This window comes from Scyliorhinus torazame, chromosome 2 (genome assembly GCF_047496885.1).
Source record: "Scyliorhinus torazame isolate Kashiwa2021f chromosome 2, sScyTor2.1, whole genome shotgun sequence".
In the NCBI taxonomy this organism is placed as follows: Eukaryota; Metazoa; Chordata; class Chondrichthyes; order Carcharhiniformes; family Scyliorhinidae; genus Scyliorhinus; species Scyliorhinus torazame.
In genome coordinates, this window is record NC_092708.1 from 329,636,825 (window position 1) to 329,655,156 (window position 18,332).

Below are 18,332 nucleotides of genomic sequence, written 5' to 3' on the forward strand. Positions count from 1 at the left end.
TTTATGAGATGACTTTTACGAGCCCCAGCTGATGGGCTTCCGCCCATTAACAGGGAAGTTCATATTCCGCAAGCCCCACGGAGATCAACCAGGTCGTCCCTTTTACCTACCCTGTCTTTCCCTGGTAATAACTTTGATCAGATCACCCCTTGACCTTCTAAATTCTAATGAAAACGGGTCTAATTTGAGTAAGCTCTCCTCGTAACGCAATCCCTGCAGTCTAGGTATCATTTTTGTAAACCTATGTTGCACTCCCTCCAAGACCAAAATATCCTTCTTACGGTGTATTGCTCACAGTACTCCAAGTGGGGTCTAACCAGGCTTTTGTATAGCCATGTGTCTTTATGTTCCAATCCACTAAATATAAAGGCTAGCATTCCATTAGCCTTTTCGATTATTTTCTGCACTTGTTCCTGGTATTTTAAGGATCTATGCACCTGAACCCCCCAAGTTTCTTTGGACTCCACTGTACCTAACCTCTTTCCATTTAGAAAGTACTCTGCTCTATCCTTTTTTGGTCCAAAATGGATATCCTCACACTTGCTTGCATTAAATTCCATCTACCACAATTTGCCCATTCATCTAGTCTGTCAATATCTGCTTGCAATGTTATGGTATCATCTAGGCTGCCTACATTGCCACCTAACTTTGTATCATCTGCAAATTTGGATATATGACTTTCATCGGAGTCATTAGTGAATGGTGTGAATAATTGAGGCCCCAACACAGATCCCTGTGGTACACCATGAGTCACCTCCTGCCAATTACAGTACTTGCCCATTATCCCCACTCTCTGTTGCATGCCACTCAGCCAATTTCCTTAATAATTTGCCCTCATATTTGTGGGCTTCCACCTTAGCTAAAAAATCTCTTGTGTGGAACTTTATCAATTGCCTTCTGGGGTGGCACAGTGGTTAGCACTGCTGCCTTACAGCGCCAAGGACCCAGATTCAATCCTGGCCCCGGATCACTGTCTGTTTGGAGTTTGCACATTTTCCCCATGTCTGCGTGGGTCTCACCCCCACAGCCCAAAAAGATGTGCAGGGTAGGTGAATTGGCCATGCTAAATTGCCCTCAATGGGGAAAAAAAGAATTGGGCATTCTAAATTTATATTTAATAAAATGTCTTCTGGAAGTCCATATAAATAACATCCATAGACATTCCCCTGTCCACTACCGGAGTCACCTCTTCATAAAATTCAATAAGATTAGTCTGGCATGACCTTCCCTTCACAAATCTGTACAACCAAGATTTTCAAGGAATTCAGTCACCCCACCCCTGATTATAGACTCCAGCAATTTTCCCACCACAGATGTTAAGCTAACCGGTCTGTAATTCCTGGTTTCACCCTTCTTAAAAAGAAAAGGGACATGTGCAATTTCCAATCCAGAGGGACATCTCCTGAATCTCCAGAACTCTGAAAGATTATAGTTGGGCCATCTCCAATGTGTCCCCTACTTCCTTTAACGCCCTCAAATAGAAACCGTCAGATCCTGGTGATTTGTCACCCTTTAGTTCCATTAATTTCCTAGCTTTTGATGCTATACTTACGTTAATTGTATTAAGTCCCTGTCCTCTTAGGCGGCTCGGTGGTGCAATGGTGAGCACTGTTGCCTCACAGCACTGAGGACCCGGGTTTGAACCCGTCTCCAGGTCAATGCCCGTGTGGAATTTGCACATTCCCCCCGTGTCTGTGTGGGTCTCATCCCCACAATGCAAAGATGAGCAAGTTAGGTGGATTGGCCAGGCTAAATTGCCCCTTAATTGGGGAAAAAAAGAATTGGGTGCTCTTTTTATTTAAAAAAAAAGTATTTTAAAGTCCCTGTCCTCTATTGACTATTAATATTTTCAGGACTTCTGGTAAGTTGTCCTTCTCTTCAAGTGTAAATACTGAGGCAAAGTAATTAGAACAAACAAAGAACAAAGAAACAGGAACAGGCCCTTCGGCCCTCCAAGCCCGTGCCGACCATGCTGCCCGTCTAAACTACAATCTTCTACACTTCCTGGGTCCGTATCCCTCTATTCCCATCCTATTCATGTATTTGTCAAGATGCCCCTTAAATGTCACCATCGTCCCTGCTTCCACCACCTCCTCCGGTAGCGAGTTCCAGGCACCCACTACCCTCTGTGTAAAAAAACTTGCCTCGTACATCAACTCTAAACCTTCCCTCTCACCTTAAACCTATGCTCCCTAGTAATTGACCCCTCTACCCTGGGGAAAAGCCTCTGACTATCCACTCTGCCTATGCCCCTCATAATTTTGTAGACCTCTATCAGGTCGCCCCTTAACCTCCGTCGTTCCAGTGAGAACAAACCGAGTTGAGTCAACCGCTCCTCATAGCTAATGCCCTCCATACCAGGCAACATTCTGGCAAATCTCTTCTGCACCCTCTCTAAAGCCTCCACATCCTTCTGGTAGTGTGGCGACCAGAATTGAATACTATACTCCAAGTGTGGCCTAACTAAGGTTCTTTACAGCTGCAACATGACTTGCCAATTCTTATACTCAATGCCCCGGCCAATGAAGGCAAGCGTGCCGTATGCCTTCTTGACTACCTTCTCCACCTGTGTTGCCCCTTTCAGTGACCTGTGGACCTGTACTCCTAGATCTCTCTGACTTTCAATACTCTTGAGGGCTCTACCATTCACTGTATATTCCCTACTTGCATTAGACCTTCCAAAATGCATTACCTCACATTTGTCCGGATTAAACTCCATCTGCCATCTCTCTGCCCAAGTCTCCAAACAATCTAAATCTTGCTGTATCCTCTGACCGTCCTCATCGCTATCCGCAATTCCACCAACTTTTGTGTCGATGCAAACTTACTAATCAGACCAGTTACATTTTCCTCCAAATCATTTATATATATATATATATATATTTATATATGCAAAGGTCGCAGCACTGATCCCTGCGGAACACCACTGGTCACAGCGCTCCAATTAGAAAAGCATCCTTCCATTGCTACTCTCTGCCTTTTATGACCTAGACAGTTCTGTATCCACCTTGCCAGCTCACCCCTGATCCCGTGTGACTTCACCTTTTGTACTAGTCTACCATGAGGGACCTTGTCAAAGGCCTTACTGAAGTCCATATAGACAACATCCACTGCCCTACCTGCATCAATCATCTTTGTGACCTCCTCGAAAAACTCTATCAAGTTAGTGAGACACGACTTCCCCTTCACAAAACCATGCTGCCTCTCACTAATACGTCCATTTGCTTCCAAATGGGAGTAGATCCTGTCTCGAAGAATTCTCTCCAGTAATTTCCCTACTACTGAAGTAAGGCTCACCGGCCTGTAGTTCCCTGGATTATCCTTGCTACCCTTCTTAAACAGAGGAACAACATTGGCTATTCTCCAGTCTTCCGGGACATCACCTGAAGACAGTGAGGATCCAAAGATTTCTGTCAAGGCCTCAGCAATTTCCTCTCCAGCCTCCTTCAGTATTCTGGGGTAGATCCCATCAGTCCCATCAGGGACTTATCTACCTTAATATTTTTTAAGACGCCCAACACCTCGTCTTTTTGGATCTCAATGTGACCCAGGCTATCTACACACCCTTCTCCAGACTCAACATCTACCAATTCCTTCTCTTTGGTGAATACTGATGCAAAGTATTCATTTAGTACCTCGCCCATTTCCTCTGGCTCCACACATAGATTCCCTTGCCTATCCTTCAGTGGGCCAACCCTTTCCCTGGCTACCCTCTTGCTTTTTATGTACGTGTAAAAAGCCTTGGGATTTTCCTTAACCCTATTTGCCAATGACTTTTCGTGACCCCTTCTAGCCCTCCTGACTCCTTGTTTAAGTTCCTTCCTACTTTCCTTATATTCCACACAGGCTTCGTCTGTTCCCAGCCTTTTAGCCCTGACAAATGCCTCCTTTTTCTTTTTGACGAGGCCTACAATATCTCTCGCTATCCAAGGTTCCCGAAAATTTCCGTAATTATCCTTCTTCCTCACAGGAACATGCCGGTCCTGAATTCCTTTCAACTGACACTTGAAAGCCTCCCACATGTCAAATGTTGATTTGCCCTCAAACATCTGCCCCCAATCTATGGTCTTCAGTTCCCGCCTAATATTGTTATAATTAGCCTTCCCCCAATTTAGCACATTCATCCTAGGACCACTCTTATCCTTGTTCACCAGCACTTTAAAACTTACTGAATTGTGGTCGATGTTCCCGAAATGCTCCCCTACTGAAACGTCTACCACCTAGCTGGGCTCATTCCGGTCCAGTACCGCCCCTTCCCTAGTTGACTTGCCAATTCACTGTATATTCCGGTCCAGTACCGCCCTGCTAGAAATACCAGGTCCAGTACCGCCCCTTCCCTAGTTGGACTGTCTACATATTGTTTTAAGAAGCCCTCCTGGATGCTCCTTACAAACTCTGCCCCGTCTAAGCCCCTGGCACTAAGTGAGTCCCAGTCAATATTGGGGAAGTTGAAGTCTCCCATCACCACAACCCTGTTGTTTTTACTCTTTTCCAAAATTTGTCTACCTATCTGCTCCTCTATCTCCCGCTGGCTGTTGGGAGGCCTGTAGTAAACCCCCAACATTGTGACTGCACCCTTCTTATTCCTGATCTCCACCTATATAGCGTCACTGCCCTCTGAGGTGTCCTCCCGTAGTACAGCTGTGATATTCTCCCTAACCAGTAGCGCAACTCCGCCACCCCTTTTACATCCCCCTCTATCCCGCCTGAAACATCTAAATCCTGGAACGTTTAGCTGCCAATCCTGCCCTTCCCTCAACCAGGTCTCTGTGATGGCAACAACATCATCGTTCCAAGTACTAATCCAAGCTCTAAGTTCATCTGCCTTACCCGTAATACTTCTTGCATTAAAACATATGCACTTCAGGCCACCAGACCCGCTGTGTTCAGCAACTTCTCCCTGTCTGCTCTGCCTCAGAGCCACACTGTCCCTATTCCCTAGTTCTCCCTCAATGCTCTCACCTTCTGACCTATTGCTCCCGTGCCCACCCCGCTGCCATACTAGTTTAAACCGTCCTGTGTGACACTAGCAAACCTCGCGGCCAGGATATTTATGCCTCTCCAGTTTAGATGCAACCCGTCCTTATATAGGTCACACCTGCCCCGGAAGAGCTCCCAGTGGTCCAGATAACGGAAACCCTCCCTCCTACACCAGCTGTTTAGCCACGTGTTTAGCTGCTCTATCTTCCTATTTCTAGCCTCACTGGCACGTGGCACAGTGAGTAATCCTGAGATTACAACCCTAGAGGTCCTGTCTTTTAACTTTCTGCCTAGCTCCCTGAACTCCTGCTGCAGGACCTCATGCCCCTTCCTGCCTATGTCATTAGTACCAATATGTACAACGACCTCTGCCTGTTTGCCCTCCCCCTTCAGGATGCCCTCTACCCGTTCGGAGACATCCTGGACCCTGGCACCAGGGAGGCAACATACCATCCTGGAGTCTCTTTCACGTCCACAGAAGTGCCAATCTGTGCCCCTGACTATAGAGTCCCCTATTACTATTGCTCTTCTGTGCTTTGTCCCTCCCTTCTGAACATCAGAGCCAGCCATGGTGCCACTGCTCTGACTGCTGCTGTTTTCCCCTGATAGGCTATCCCCCCCGACAGTATCCAAAGGGGTACACCTGTTCGAGAGGGGGACAACCGCAGGGGATTCCTGCACTGACTGCCTGCCCTTTATGGTGGTCACCCATTTCTCTGCCTGCACCTTGGGTGTGACCACATTTATATAACTGCTATCTATGACGCTTTCCGCCACCTGCATGCTCCTAAGTGCATCCAATTGCTGCTCCAACCGAACCATGCGGTCTGTGAGGAGCTCCAGTTGGGTGCACTTTCTGCAGATGAAGCCATCCGGGACGCTGGAAGCCTCACGGACCTGCCACATCTCACAGTCAGAGCACTGCACCCCTCTAACTGAGATTGTGTCAATTAATTAGTAAATTAAAATTAAAAGTTTACAAAAAAAATTTTTTTTTTTAAATTACTGTTAACTATCTGTTTCCTAGCACTAGATTTCTGCTATAAATGTGAAAGCTAAATATAGTACTCTTCGATCTCTGGCTTAGATAACCCTCTAAATTATAATTAAGTAATTATGTTTAATTAGTTACCAATACTTAATTTTTTTTAATTTAGTGTAGATTCCCAACCAGCCACTCGGGTCACAGCTTTTCTGTGATGTCACTTCAGTTTCTCCCCCCCCCACACACACAATTTGAAAGGGTAATAAAGGTAAAAATTAGTAAAAATCACTTACTTACCTTCTGAGGGTCTCAGATGTTCTCAGGTTCTCTCCCTGACAGAGACTGCTCCTCCTCCTCCGAACGGCTCCCGAAACTAGGCCGCGATCTTTTTAAATCTCCACTCCGACTCGCAGCTCCCGCTCTTTTTAAATCTCCACTCCGACTCGCAGCTCCCGCTCTTTTTAAATCTCCGCTCCGACTCGCAGCTCCCGCGCTTTTTAAATCTCTGCTCCGACTCGCAGATCCCGCTCTTTTTAAATCTCCGCTCTGACTCGCAGCTCCCGCGCTTTTTAAATCTCCGCTCCGACTCGCAGCTCCCGCGCTTTTTAAATCTCCGCTCCGACTCGCAGCTCCCGCTCTTTTCAAATCTCTGCTCCGACTCTCAGCTCCTGCTCTTTTTAAATCTCTGCTCCGACTCGCAGCTCCCGCGCTTTTTAAATCTCCGCTCCGACTCGCAGCTCCCGCGCCTTTTAAATCTCCGCTCCGACTCACAGCTCCCGCGCTTTTTAAATCTCCGCTCCGACTCGCAGCTCCCGCTCTTTTCAAATCTCTGCTCCGACTCTCAGCTCCTGCTCTTTTTAAATCTCTGCTCCGACTCGCAGCTCCCGCGCTTTTTAAATCTCCGCTCCGACTCGCAGCTCCCGCGCCTTTTAAATCTCCGCTCCGACTCACAGCTCCCGCGCTTTTTAAATCTCCGCTCCGACTCGCAGCTCCCGCGCTTTTTAAATCTCCGCTCCGACTCGCAGCTCCCGCGCTTTTTAAATCTCCGCTCCGACTCGCAGCTCCCGCTCTTTTTAAATCTCCGCTCCGACTCGCAGCTCCCGCGCTTTTTAAATCTCCGCTCCGACTCGCAGCTCCCGCGCTTTTTAAATCTCCGCTCCGACTCGCAGCTCCCGCGCTTTTTAAATCTCCGCTCCGACTCGCAGCTCCCGCGCTTTTTAAATCTCCGCTCCAACTCGCAGCTCCCGCGCTTTTTAAATCTCCGCTCCGACTCGCAGCTCCCGCGCTTTTTAAATCTCCGCTCCGACTCGCAGCTCCCGCGCTTTTTAAATCTCCGCTCCGACTCGCAGCTCCCGCGCTTTTTAAATAAATTGTTCAACATGTCTGCCATTTCCCCATTATCACTGACAATATCTCCATTTTCAACTTTTAGTGGGCCTACATTGCTCTTCACCATCCGCTTTCCCTTTATATAACTACAGAATTTCTTCTTATTGATCTTAGCCAGTTTCCTTTCATAATCCCTTTTAGTATCTCTTATAAGCTGCTTTGTGACCCTTTGCTGGTCCTTGTACCATTCTTCCGGATCTGTGTTATGTCTTTCATTTTTGTGCGTCTTTTCTTTTAGTTTTATGCTATCCCTAACCTCTTTAGTTGTCCATGGCTGTTTTTTTTGTGAAGTAGAGCATTTTTCTCTCTGGGGTATGTACTTGCTCTATATCTTGTTAAATGCTTCTTTAAATGTTCTCCACTGACCTTCAGTCGTTTGACTGATTTAACAGATCTCCAGTTTACTGTGGACATTCTCTGCCTCATCTTGTTAAAGTCAGCCTTACCCAAGTCTCAAATTCTAGAATCTGAAACTTGATTTTTCACTTTGAAATGCTACACTGAATTCAATCATGTTATAATCGCTTTTTGATAAATGTTCGCACACAGTTAGGCTCCTAATGAAATTGGGCTCAGTACTCTTAACTAAATCTAATATTGTCTGTCTCCTTGTTGCATCTAGAACATATTGCTGCAGGAAACTATCCCAACACATTCCAGAAATTCACTACCTTTCTGACAGGTGCTTGTCTGCCTCTCCCAGTCTATGTGTAAGTTGATGTCCCCCATTAAACTACTCTGCCTTTGCGACAGATTTAACTAATTTCTGCTTTTATGCAATCTAGCACCTCAGAACTACTATCAGAGGGTCAATGCACAAACACCCATTAAGTTTTAGATCCTCTTTTGTTCCTCAATTCCACTCATGTGGTCTCTACTGTATGCTTTCGCCTCATTTTGTCCTCCCTCACCATTGAGGTGATAGTATTTCTAATAGTGAGGCTATTCCACCCCCTCTGCAATCTTCCCTGTCCCTCCTGTATACTTTATAACCAGATATATTTAGTTCCCAGTCCCGACCATCTTGCAGTCATGTCTCTGTAATAGCAACCACATCATAATCTTCAATTTGCATTTGCGCCTGCAGCTCATCTAGCTTATTCCTTACACTCTGTGCATTAGGATATAGAACTCTTAATTTGGCTATTTCCCCTAACCTGTATAACTCAGTTATGTTACCCAACATTTTACAACTAGGCCATTAAAAGAATATTAGTACATAAAGCATGTTATAGATGCTTATTTTGTAGTATTTAAATACAATGTGGTGAAAATTCATTTAGGAGAAGGTTCCTTTCTGGAATTTTAAATATTTTTACATCAAAATATAAACCATATGTAAATACAGTTGTGTATGAAAAGGATATTGCATAATGTGTGCATTACACTTGATATCGGAGGGTTTAAATAATGAAGATATGCCTTTTCCTAAAGTTTACTCAAATTGCAGAAATGTTTATTGTGGTATCTACTTTTAATTAAACTACAAATCACCATAAACTCATTTAAGTATTTGTTTTCTTTGAATATAAAATTTTGATTTGCTGAATTTCAAATTTGATTTTTTAAAATTAATTATTAACCTTTGATTTACAAGCTCAAACAATTAAAGCTCTAACGGAAAAAAACTATTGGCTGACACAGTGGTTAGCACTGCTGCTTCACAGCGCCAGGGACCTGGTTCGATTCTGGCCTTGGGTGACTGTATGCGTTTGCACGTTCTCTCTGTGTCTGCATGGGTTTCTTCTGAGTGTTACGGTTTCCTCCCATAGTTCAAATATATGCAGGTTAGGTGGATTGGCCATGCTAAATTGTCTCTTAGTGTCCAAATATGTGCAGGTTAGGTGGATTATGGGGCTGGGGACTGGGCCTGGGTGGGTGCTCTTTCAGAGAGTCAGTGCAGACTCGATGGGCCAGATTGCCCCTTCCTGCACTGTCAGGATTCGATGGAAAACTAAGAAATAAAATATGCTGGCAGAGCAAAAAAGTTTATTTTTGTACTAAATTTGATGCATAACACTATTTTTCTACTTTGTAACATAGGGTTTGATGGCTTTGGATTCTCCAAATACAGGCATTGTGGATTGGAGAGAGGTAGCCCTCTCGTATGCAGAAGATTTTTGTGAAATGGGTGGAACTATTAAAACGCGGTTTGAAGCAACAGACTTTCAAATAACTAAGGAAAGTCATAAAGACAGCACAGACGGTAAGGACGCCTAAACATTTCTGGTGTTGTGATATTGAACAGATTAAGCTGTTTGAAGTTTAAGGCGATTGAGGCACATTGTTAAAACAGAAGAAAATAAATACATAGTATGCTCCTTTTAGTTGAAGCAGGAAAATAAGTTTTTTTTTAATGTTTATGCGGTGTGAGCACTGCTGACATGCCATCATTAGGCCACCCCTAATTGCCTTTGAGAAGGTGGTGATGAGCTGCTGCCTTGAAATGCTGCAATCCATGTGGTGTAGGTGCACCCACATTGCTGTTAAGAAAGGAGTTTAATATTTGACCCTGCAACAGTGAAGAAATGGCGGTATAATTTCAAGTCAGGATGATGTGTGACTTGCAGCTGGTGATGTTCCCATGTGTTCTTCTGCCCTTGTTTTTCTAGATGATCAAGTTTGCTAAGTTGGAATATTCTCTCAAAAGTCAGTATGATAATACCCTGCACTGATATGTTACAGGGAAATCCTGATGATTCCAACACCACATTTATAAATGAGAACCACTTTCACATAATTACAAGTTGCAACATGTTGTGAATCAAAAGTTGCCTATTTACATTGTGCTGATGGCAATGCTGAACATATGTATGATCTAATGAATGTATACTGATTAAAAGTCATGTTTGTGACTTTATGGTTCTGGCTCTAGTTATCATCCCAGACCAGACCCTAACAGTGGTTAGGATATTGGACCGAAACCCCATTATTTTGGATATTGAACCGAAACCCTCTCAATAATGGACTGAAACCCCATTATTTTAGTTTATTTTGGAAGACACTGTGGAAAGAATGATTTGCTCCAGGAGTGATTGCATGAAAAAATAGGGCATTGGTATTTTAAAACAAAACTTTATTATGAACATCAGATGCAAATGGAAGTTTATAAAACTTCATGTGGCAACATCTTGGATAAATAGGTACCTGACAAAGTAAGTTGTTGTGCTTAATAAAAACAGAAAATACTGGGAAAATGCAGCAAGTCTGGCAGCATCAGTGAGAGAGAAACAGCATACATGTTTTGAGCCCCTGTGACTCTCCAGAGCTGAAGAGGGGTAGAAATGTGATGGATTTTACTGTTGAAGCGAGGGTGGAGCAAATGGAAAGTCAGGGATAGGTGGGGGGTGATTAAATGAAATTATTCCTGTTTGCACTTGCTTATAAAATCAAACACTTAAACTAGTGATGACATGAAACTGCACACACGATATTTCTAAAATTTGCAGTCTTAGTGAATGGCTATTGTGAAAGTTGGGACAGGAAAAATCAAGTTATTCCAGTTGGGAATGCTCTTAGTGGGTTTAATGATGGGATGACGTACAGCAAACTAAGGTGCCTATGTTCTGCACAATACTTAACCCAGAAGTACAGGATGTCCAGAAGTGGAAAATAAAATCAGAGGATGGATATCCTTTAAAAAGTGAAATACTTCATGACTATGCTTCATCTTCACGAGCATAATATCACCAAACTTAAATTTGAAATAGTCTCAAATTTTGCCTCGCAATCATATGTAAATTAAATGATTTACATTTAACTTGATTATCAGTATAACTTGCATCACAACATGTGCTAAAGGTATTTTGAGTTGATATACTTTTTTCTGACTCATAACTGTTGTTTGTAAGTTTTATTTCATAAAAACGTAACCGTAAGAATCATTCATGTGAAGTTCAGCCGTATTAATATGATCCAAAGCAGCCAATTATTCCGATACTTTGATTAGCGAGATTCTTTTTCTGTTCTAGGTCTAAAATATCCGATAACAATCAGGAGTTCAAAGGTAAAGAGTTTTTATTATCTAAAATGGGCCAACATAGTGGATATAATGTGTACTGCCGGTAAATTTCTCAGCTTAATTTATAACAAATTAAAAGTAGCCTTTACTTTTTTTAGTAATTTACCTAAACTGCATGGTATCTTAAAATTAGAAAAAGAGATTGGAATGTAATGATTTTGGGCATTGATCCTGGATATGAATGCAACTCGTAACTAGGTACAAACTCCTCCTGTTTGCTACAAAACTATTTCAAGAAATCTCAATCCAGGTCTCAGCGAAAGAGGAAGAAGGCATGAAACTGTTAATAATTCAGTGTGTGTTGTGCATCTCACTGCAAAAGGCAAGAAGAATGGATATAGAAGGAGTGAAACGATTCATACAGTTGGAGTTGAAACAATTTGTTGAGGCAGAATTGAGGCTACTTTTCATCAGCTTATTCCCGGCACACTCAGCTTGGGAATGCTGCATGCTGACACTGGTTGACAGAAATTGGGAAAACTATTGCATTCCCGATTGTAAATGTTCAGACCTGTCTGACATTAATCTATAATTTTTTGGATTTTACTTGTATCTTTGCAGCTTTTGGGCAGCACAGTGGCTAGCACTTCTGCCTCACGGCGCCGAGGTCCCAGGTTCAATCCCGGCCCTGGTTCACTGTCCGTGTGGAGTTTGCACATTCTCCCCATGTCTGCGTGGGTCTCACCCCCACAACCCAAAAGATGTGCAGAGTAGGTGGATTAGCCACGCTAAATTGGCCCTTAATTGGAAAAAAAATAAGTGGATACTTTAAATTTATTTATTTTTAAAAATTCTATCTTTACAGCTTTTAACAAGCAGAACACCCTGGTTGCTTTACAAAAGTAAGAAGTCTTACAACACCAGGTTAAAGTCCAACAGGTAGATTTGTTTCAAATCACTAGCTTTCGGAGCACTGCTCCTTCCTCAGGTGAATGGAAGGAGCAGTGCTCCGAAAGCTAGTGATTTGAAACAAACCTGTTGGACTTTAACCTAGTGTTGTAAGACTTCTTACTGTGCTCACCCCAGTCCAACGCCGGCATCTCCACATCATGACTTTACAAAAGATAAGTTTTGAAGGTGCGAATAAGATTAAACAAGTGGAGGTTTTTTGTAAGCGATGTCCAGACAGTAGGACAATGCTTGCCAATATACATTCATAGACAGTGAGCTGACAGAAGGGCACATTGTAGCCCCAATTCTTTTTTTTTTTTAAGAGTACCCAATTATTATTTCGTTCTTATTAAGGGGCAATTTAGCATGGCCAATCTACCTACCCGCCACATTTTTGGGTTGTGGGGGTGAAACCCACGCAGACACGGGGAGAATGTGAAAACTCCACACAAACAGTGACCCAGGAATGGGATCGAACCCAGGTCCTCAGGCATAGAGTGTGCCACCGTGCTGCCCTGCAGTCCCGATTCTAAAGAGCAAAAAAGGTTGCAACTTTCAATGAAGGACTGCAGGGATTTGACAGGTAGTGAATGGAGACAAGAAAGGAATTTCCACATGAGAAAAATAATTTTGAATTCAGTGCACTGTGGAGGATGTAAAGCCAGTGGTAATCGTCGAGGAAAGGGATGATAAGTGAGCAAGAATTGTATAGAGTTACATGTATGAAGAAGAATTCTGGATGAAATTGAGGTGTATAGGGCAGAACTCGATATCAGGAAGGAGATTATTGAAAAAATATCAGTGGACTGGAGGCGGACAAAGACATAAGTAATAAGGTCAGTGCAGGTGCAGTTGACATTGCTGATGTGAGACTAGATTGTCTTCTGTAATGGAGTGGATATTAGGTTGAAATTCTATTCAGGACTTCCGTTGCGGCGATGCGGAGATAAGCCGCACAATTCGGCAGCTCCTGCGATCACGGACTTTCGGGCTCTCCAGAGGAGCCCCAACGGGAATTTTTTGAGGACGTTCCGTGTGGGAAGGTGAGAGTGAGGTCCCCCTTCACTGTATATGGAACGGACAAGAAACGAAACGTCAAAAAAAGCGGCGTTGGAGCCGAGAGAGAAGCGAGGGAAGAAAAACAAGATGGCGGCGGCCGGAGATAAAGTGGAAGGAGGGCGGGAGCTGCAAGAGTTCATTAAGCGCTGTTTTGAGGAGCTGCGGAAAGAGATGCTGGCGCCTATGCTGTCGGCGATTGAAGGATTAGGGATGACCCAGAAGGCCCACGAGGTAAAGATCCAGGAGGTGCAGAAAAAAGTTAATGAGAACGAGGATGAGATCTTGGACCTGGCGGTGAGGGTGGAGGCGCACGAGGCGCTGCACAAAAGGTGGGCGGAAAGATTCGAAGACCTGGAGAACAGGTCGATGAGAAAGAATCTTCGGATCCTGGGTCTCCCTGAAGGAGTGGAGGGGGCCGATGCCGGGGCATATGCGAGCACGATGCTTGAGTCGCTGATGGGTGCGGAGGCCCCTCCGAGGCCTCTGGTGCTGGATGGGGCACATCGGGTGCTGGCGAGGAGGCCCAAGGCTAATGAGCCGCCAAGGGCGATTGTGGTGAGGTTTCACCGGTTCACGGACAGAGAGAGGGTCTTGAAATGGGCCAAGAAGGAGCGGGGTAGCAGATGGGAGAATGCGGAGATCCGAATCTACCCGGACTGGAGCACGGAGGTAGCAAAGAGGAGAGCGGGTTTCAACCGGGCCAAGGCGGTGCTGCATCGGAAAGGAGTGAGATTCGGAATGCTGCAGCCAGCCCGATTGTGGGTCACATTCCAGGATCAACATCACTACTTTGAAACGCCTGAGGAGGCTTGGACCTTTATTCAAACTGAAAAGTTGGACTCAAACTGAGGGGTTGTGAGGGTGGGGGGGATGTTCGATGTTTGTTGTACATAGGGTGTTAATCACGCGCAGGAAATGTTCCACGGGTTGGGGGATGGATGGGGATGGGGAAAGGGACCGGGTGAGAAGACCGTACGAGACAGTGGGTGCCGGTGCTGGAGGGAGAGGAGGCTCGGGGATGGGGGAAATGAGACAAGGCCGCGACAGGAGCTGCGCCAGAGGGGGCGGGGCAGGCTTAGGAAAGCGCGGTCTTTTTCCTGCGCTAGGGAAGGACGGAGGTGGGGGGAATGGAGGAGCGCACACTGATGGGGAGATTCCCACACGGGGGGGTCAATGGGACGGCGGGAGAAGCCGGGGTCAGCAGGAGTCAGCTGACTTACGGGAGTGCTATGGGGGGAGCAAAAGAGCTAGACATGGGTCTAGCGGGGGAGGGGGGGGGGGAAATAGGGTTGCTGCTGCACTGGCCGAGGGGGAATTGGACACAGAAGAGGTGGTCGGGGCGGGGGTCCCCCGTCTGGGGGACTGGAGGGTGAGGGCGGCGCGGGCACGGGACTGGCCTAGAAAAGGGGATGGCTAGCCGGCAGGGGAGGGGGGGGAGGGGGGGGGGGGGGGGGGGTGGGCGGCCCCCCAATCCGGCTGATAACATGGAATGCGAGGGGCTTGAATGGGCCGGTAAAGAGGGCCCGAGTGTTCGCGCACTTAAAGGGACTGAAGGCTGACGTGGTCATGCTCCAGCAGACACATTTGAAGGTGGCGGATCAGGTCAGATTAAGAAAGGGATGGGTAGGACAGGTATTCCATTCGGGGCTGGATGCGAAGAACAGAGGGGTGGCAGTATTGGTGGGGAAGCGGGTGTCGTTTGAGGCCAAGAATATCGTAGTGGACAATGAAGGTCGATGCGTGATGGTGAGTAGTAAGTTGCAGGGGACGTGGGTGCTATTGGTAAATGTATACGCCCCGAACTGGGATGCTGCTGGATTCATGAAGCGTATGTTATGGCGCATTCCAGACCTGGAGGTAGGAAGCTTGATAATGGGTGGGGATTTTAATACGGTGTTGGACCCAGCACTGGATCGCTCCAGATCTAGGACCGCAAAGAGGCCGGCTGCGGCCAAGGTGCTTAGGGGGTTTATGGACCAAATGGGGGGAGTGGATCCGTGGAGGTTTGCCAGGCTGCAGGCCAGGGAATTTTCTTTTTTCTCCCACGTGCACAAAGCCTACTCCCGGATAGATTTTTTTGTTCTGGGCAGGGCGCTGATCCCGAAAGTGGAGGGAACGGAGTATTCGGCTATAGCCATTTCAGATCACGCCCCGCACTGGGTGGAACTGGAGTTGGGAGAGGAGAGGGACCAATGCCCGTTGTGGCGGTTGGATGTGGGACTGCTGACAGATGAGGCGGTGTGTGGGAGGGTGAGGGGGTGGATTGAAAGGTACTTGGAGGCCAACGACAACGGGGAAGTGCAGGTGGGGGTGGTATGGGAGGCGCTGAAGGCGGTGATCAGGGGAGAGCTAATCTCCATCAGGGCTCATAGGGAGAAGATAGAGGGCATGGAAAGGGAGAGGTGAGTGGGGAGATTTTAAGAGTGGACGGGAGATACGCAGAGGCCCCTGAAGAGGGACTACTTAGGGAAAGGCGACATCTCCAGACGGAGTTCGACCTGTTGACCACAGGGAAGGCAGAGGCACAGTGGAGGAAAGCGCAGGGGGCGACGCATGAGTATGGGGAGAAGGCGAGCCGGATGCTGGCACACCAGCTCCGTAAGAGGATGGCAGCGAGGGAGATAGGTGGAGTCAAGGATGGAAGGGGAGCTACGGTGCGGAGTGCGACGAAAGTAAATGAGGCATTCAAGGCCTTCTATGAGGAGCTGTACAGATCCCAGCCCCCAGCGGGGGAAGAGGGGATGCGACGATTCTTGGACCAACTGAGGTTCCCGAGGGTGGAGGAGCAGGAGGTGGTTGGTTTGGGGGCACCGATTGGGTTGGAGGAGCTCACCAAAGGTCTGGGGAGTATGCAGACAGGGAAGGCCCCGGGACCGGACGGGTTCCCGGTCGAATTTTATAGGAAGTACGTAGACCTGTTAGCCCCGTTGCTAGTGAGGACTTTTAATGAGGCAAAGGAGGGAGGGACCCTGCCCCCGACAATGTCTGAGGCGATGATCTCTTTGATCCTGAAGCGGGACAAGGACCCACTGCAATGTGGATCGTACAGGCCGATCTCGCTCCTCAACGTGGATGCTAAGTTGCTGGCAAAAGTGCTGGCCACGAGGATCGAGGACTGTGTCCCCGGGGTGATCCACGAGGACCAGACGGGATTTGTAAAGGGCAGGCAGCTAAACACCAATGTGCGGCGGCTCCTAAACGTGATAATGATGCCATCGGTGGAGGGAGAGGCGGAGATAGTGGCGGCTATGGACGCGGAGAAGGCCTTTGACCGAGTAGAGTGGGAGTACCTCTGGGAAGTGCTGCGGAGGTTTGGGTTCGGGGAGGGTTTATTAGTTGGGTTAAACTCCTATACAGAGCCCCGGTGGCGCGTGTGGTCACGAATCGGCGGAGGTCGGAGTATTTTTGGCTGTATCGTGGGACGAGGCAGGGGTGTCCCCCTGTTGTTTGCATTAGCAATTGAACCCTTGGCCATGTCATTAAGGGAGTCTAGGAAATGGAGGGGAGTGGTCCGAGGGGGAGAGGAGCATCGAGTGTCGCTTTTTGCAGACGACCTGTTGCTGTATGTGGCGAATCCAGTGGAGAGGATGGTGGAGGTGATGCAGACTCTAAGGGACTTTGGGGATTTTTCGGGCTATAAGCTTAATGTAGGGAAGAGTGAGCTTTTTGTAGTACAGTCAGGAGACCAGGAAAGGGGGATAGACGATCTACCGCTGAGGAGGGCGGAAAGGAGCTTTCGGTACTTGGGGATCCAAATAGCTAGGAATTGGGGGGGGCCCTACATAAACTTAATCTGACGAGGCTGGTGGAGCAGATGGAGGAGGACTTCAAACGATGGGACATGTTGCCGCTCTCGCTAGCGGGTAGAGTGCAGTCGGTCAAAATGGTGGTCCTCCCGAGGTTTCTTTTTGTGTTCCAGTGCCTCCCAATTGTAATCACCAAGGCCTTTTTTAAGAGGGTAGGCAGGAGTATTATGGGTTTTGTGTGGGCGAATAAGACCCCGAGGGTAAGGAGAGGGTTTCTGGAGCGCAGTAGGGACAGAGGAGGGGTGGTGTTGCCGAATCTGGGTGGCTACTACTGGGCAGCCAATGTGGCGATGATCTGTAAGTGAGTGATGGAGGGAGAGGGGGCGGCATGGAAGAGGTTGGAGATGGCGTCCTGCAAAGAAACGAGCCTGGGGGCGCTGGTGACTGCACCGCTGCCGCTCTCGCCGACAAGGTACACCACGAGTCCGGTGGTGGTGGCAACGCTAAAGATCTGGGGCCAGTTGAGGTGGCATAGGGGTGCAATGGGAGCCTCGGTGTGGACCCCGATCAGGGGTAACCATTGGTTTGTCCCGGGGAGGATGGACGGGGGGTTTCAAAGCTGGCATCGAGCAGGGATTAGAAGAATGGGGGACCTGTTCATTGATGGGACGTTTGCGAGCCTAGGGGCGCTGGAGGAGAAGTTTGGGCTTCCCCCGGGAAATGCTTTCAGATACATGCAGGTGAGGGCGTTTGTGAGGCGACAGGTGAGGGAATTCCCGTTGCTCCCGGCACAGGAGATTCAAGATAGGGTGATCTCGGGTGTATGGGTCGGAGAGGGCAAGGTGTCGGCGATATACCAGGAGATGAAAGAAGAGGGGGAGGCGTTGGTAGAGGAGCTGAAGGGTAAATGGGAGGAGGAGCTAGTGGAGGAGATTGAGGAGGGGCTATGGGCTGATGCCCTAAGTAGGGTTAATTCCTCTTCTTCGTGTGCCAGCCTTAGCCTGATACAATTTAAGGTGGTTCATAGAGCGCACATGACGGGGGCGATGCTGAGTAGGTTTTTTGTGGTAGAGGACAGATGTGGGAGGTGCTCAGGAAGTCCGGCAAATCATGTCCATATGTTTTGGTCATGCCCAGCACTGGAGGGGTTCTGGAGGGGAGTGGCGGGAACAGTATCTAAGGTGGTGAAAGTCCGGGTCAAGCCAAGCTGGGGGTTAGCACTGTTTGGAGTAGTGGACGAGCCGGGAGTGCAGGAGGCGAA

General features: G+C 47.3%; 1 protein-coding gene across 7 annotated transcripts in view; it reads left to right on the forward strand.

Moving 5' to 3' along the window:
* l2hgdh (L-2-hydroxyglutarate dehydrogenase) overlaps positions 1–18,332 on the forward strand; it is a 47,273-nt gene that overhangs the window by 10,700 nt on the left and 18,241 nt on the right. For 4 of the 7 annotated variants that reach the window (XM_072489792.1, XM_072489793.1, XM_072489794.1 and 1 more), the window contains exons 5-6: positions 9,398–9,560; positions 11,326–11,360. In XM_072489792.1, coding sequence (XP_072345893.1) covers positions 9,398–9,560; positions 11,326–11,360 — 198 coding nt within the window. Of the gene's footprint in view, positions 1–7,976; positions 8,065–9,397; positions 9,561–11,325; positions 11,361–18,332 lie in introns of all 7 variants that reach the window. The other 3 variants (XM_072489797.1, XM_072489796.1, XM_072489798.1) reach the window with 1 other exon arrangement.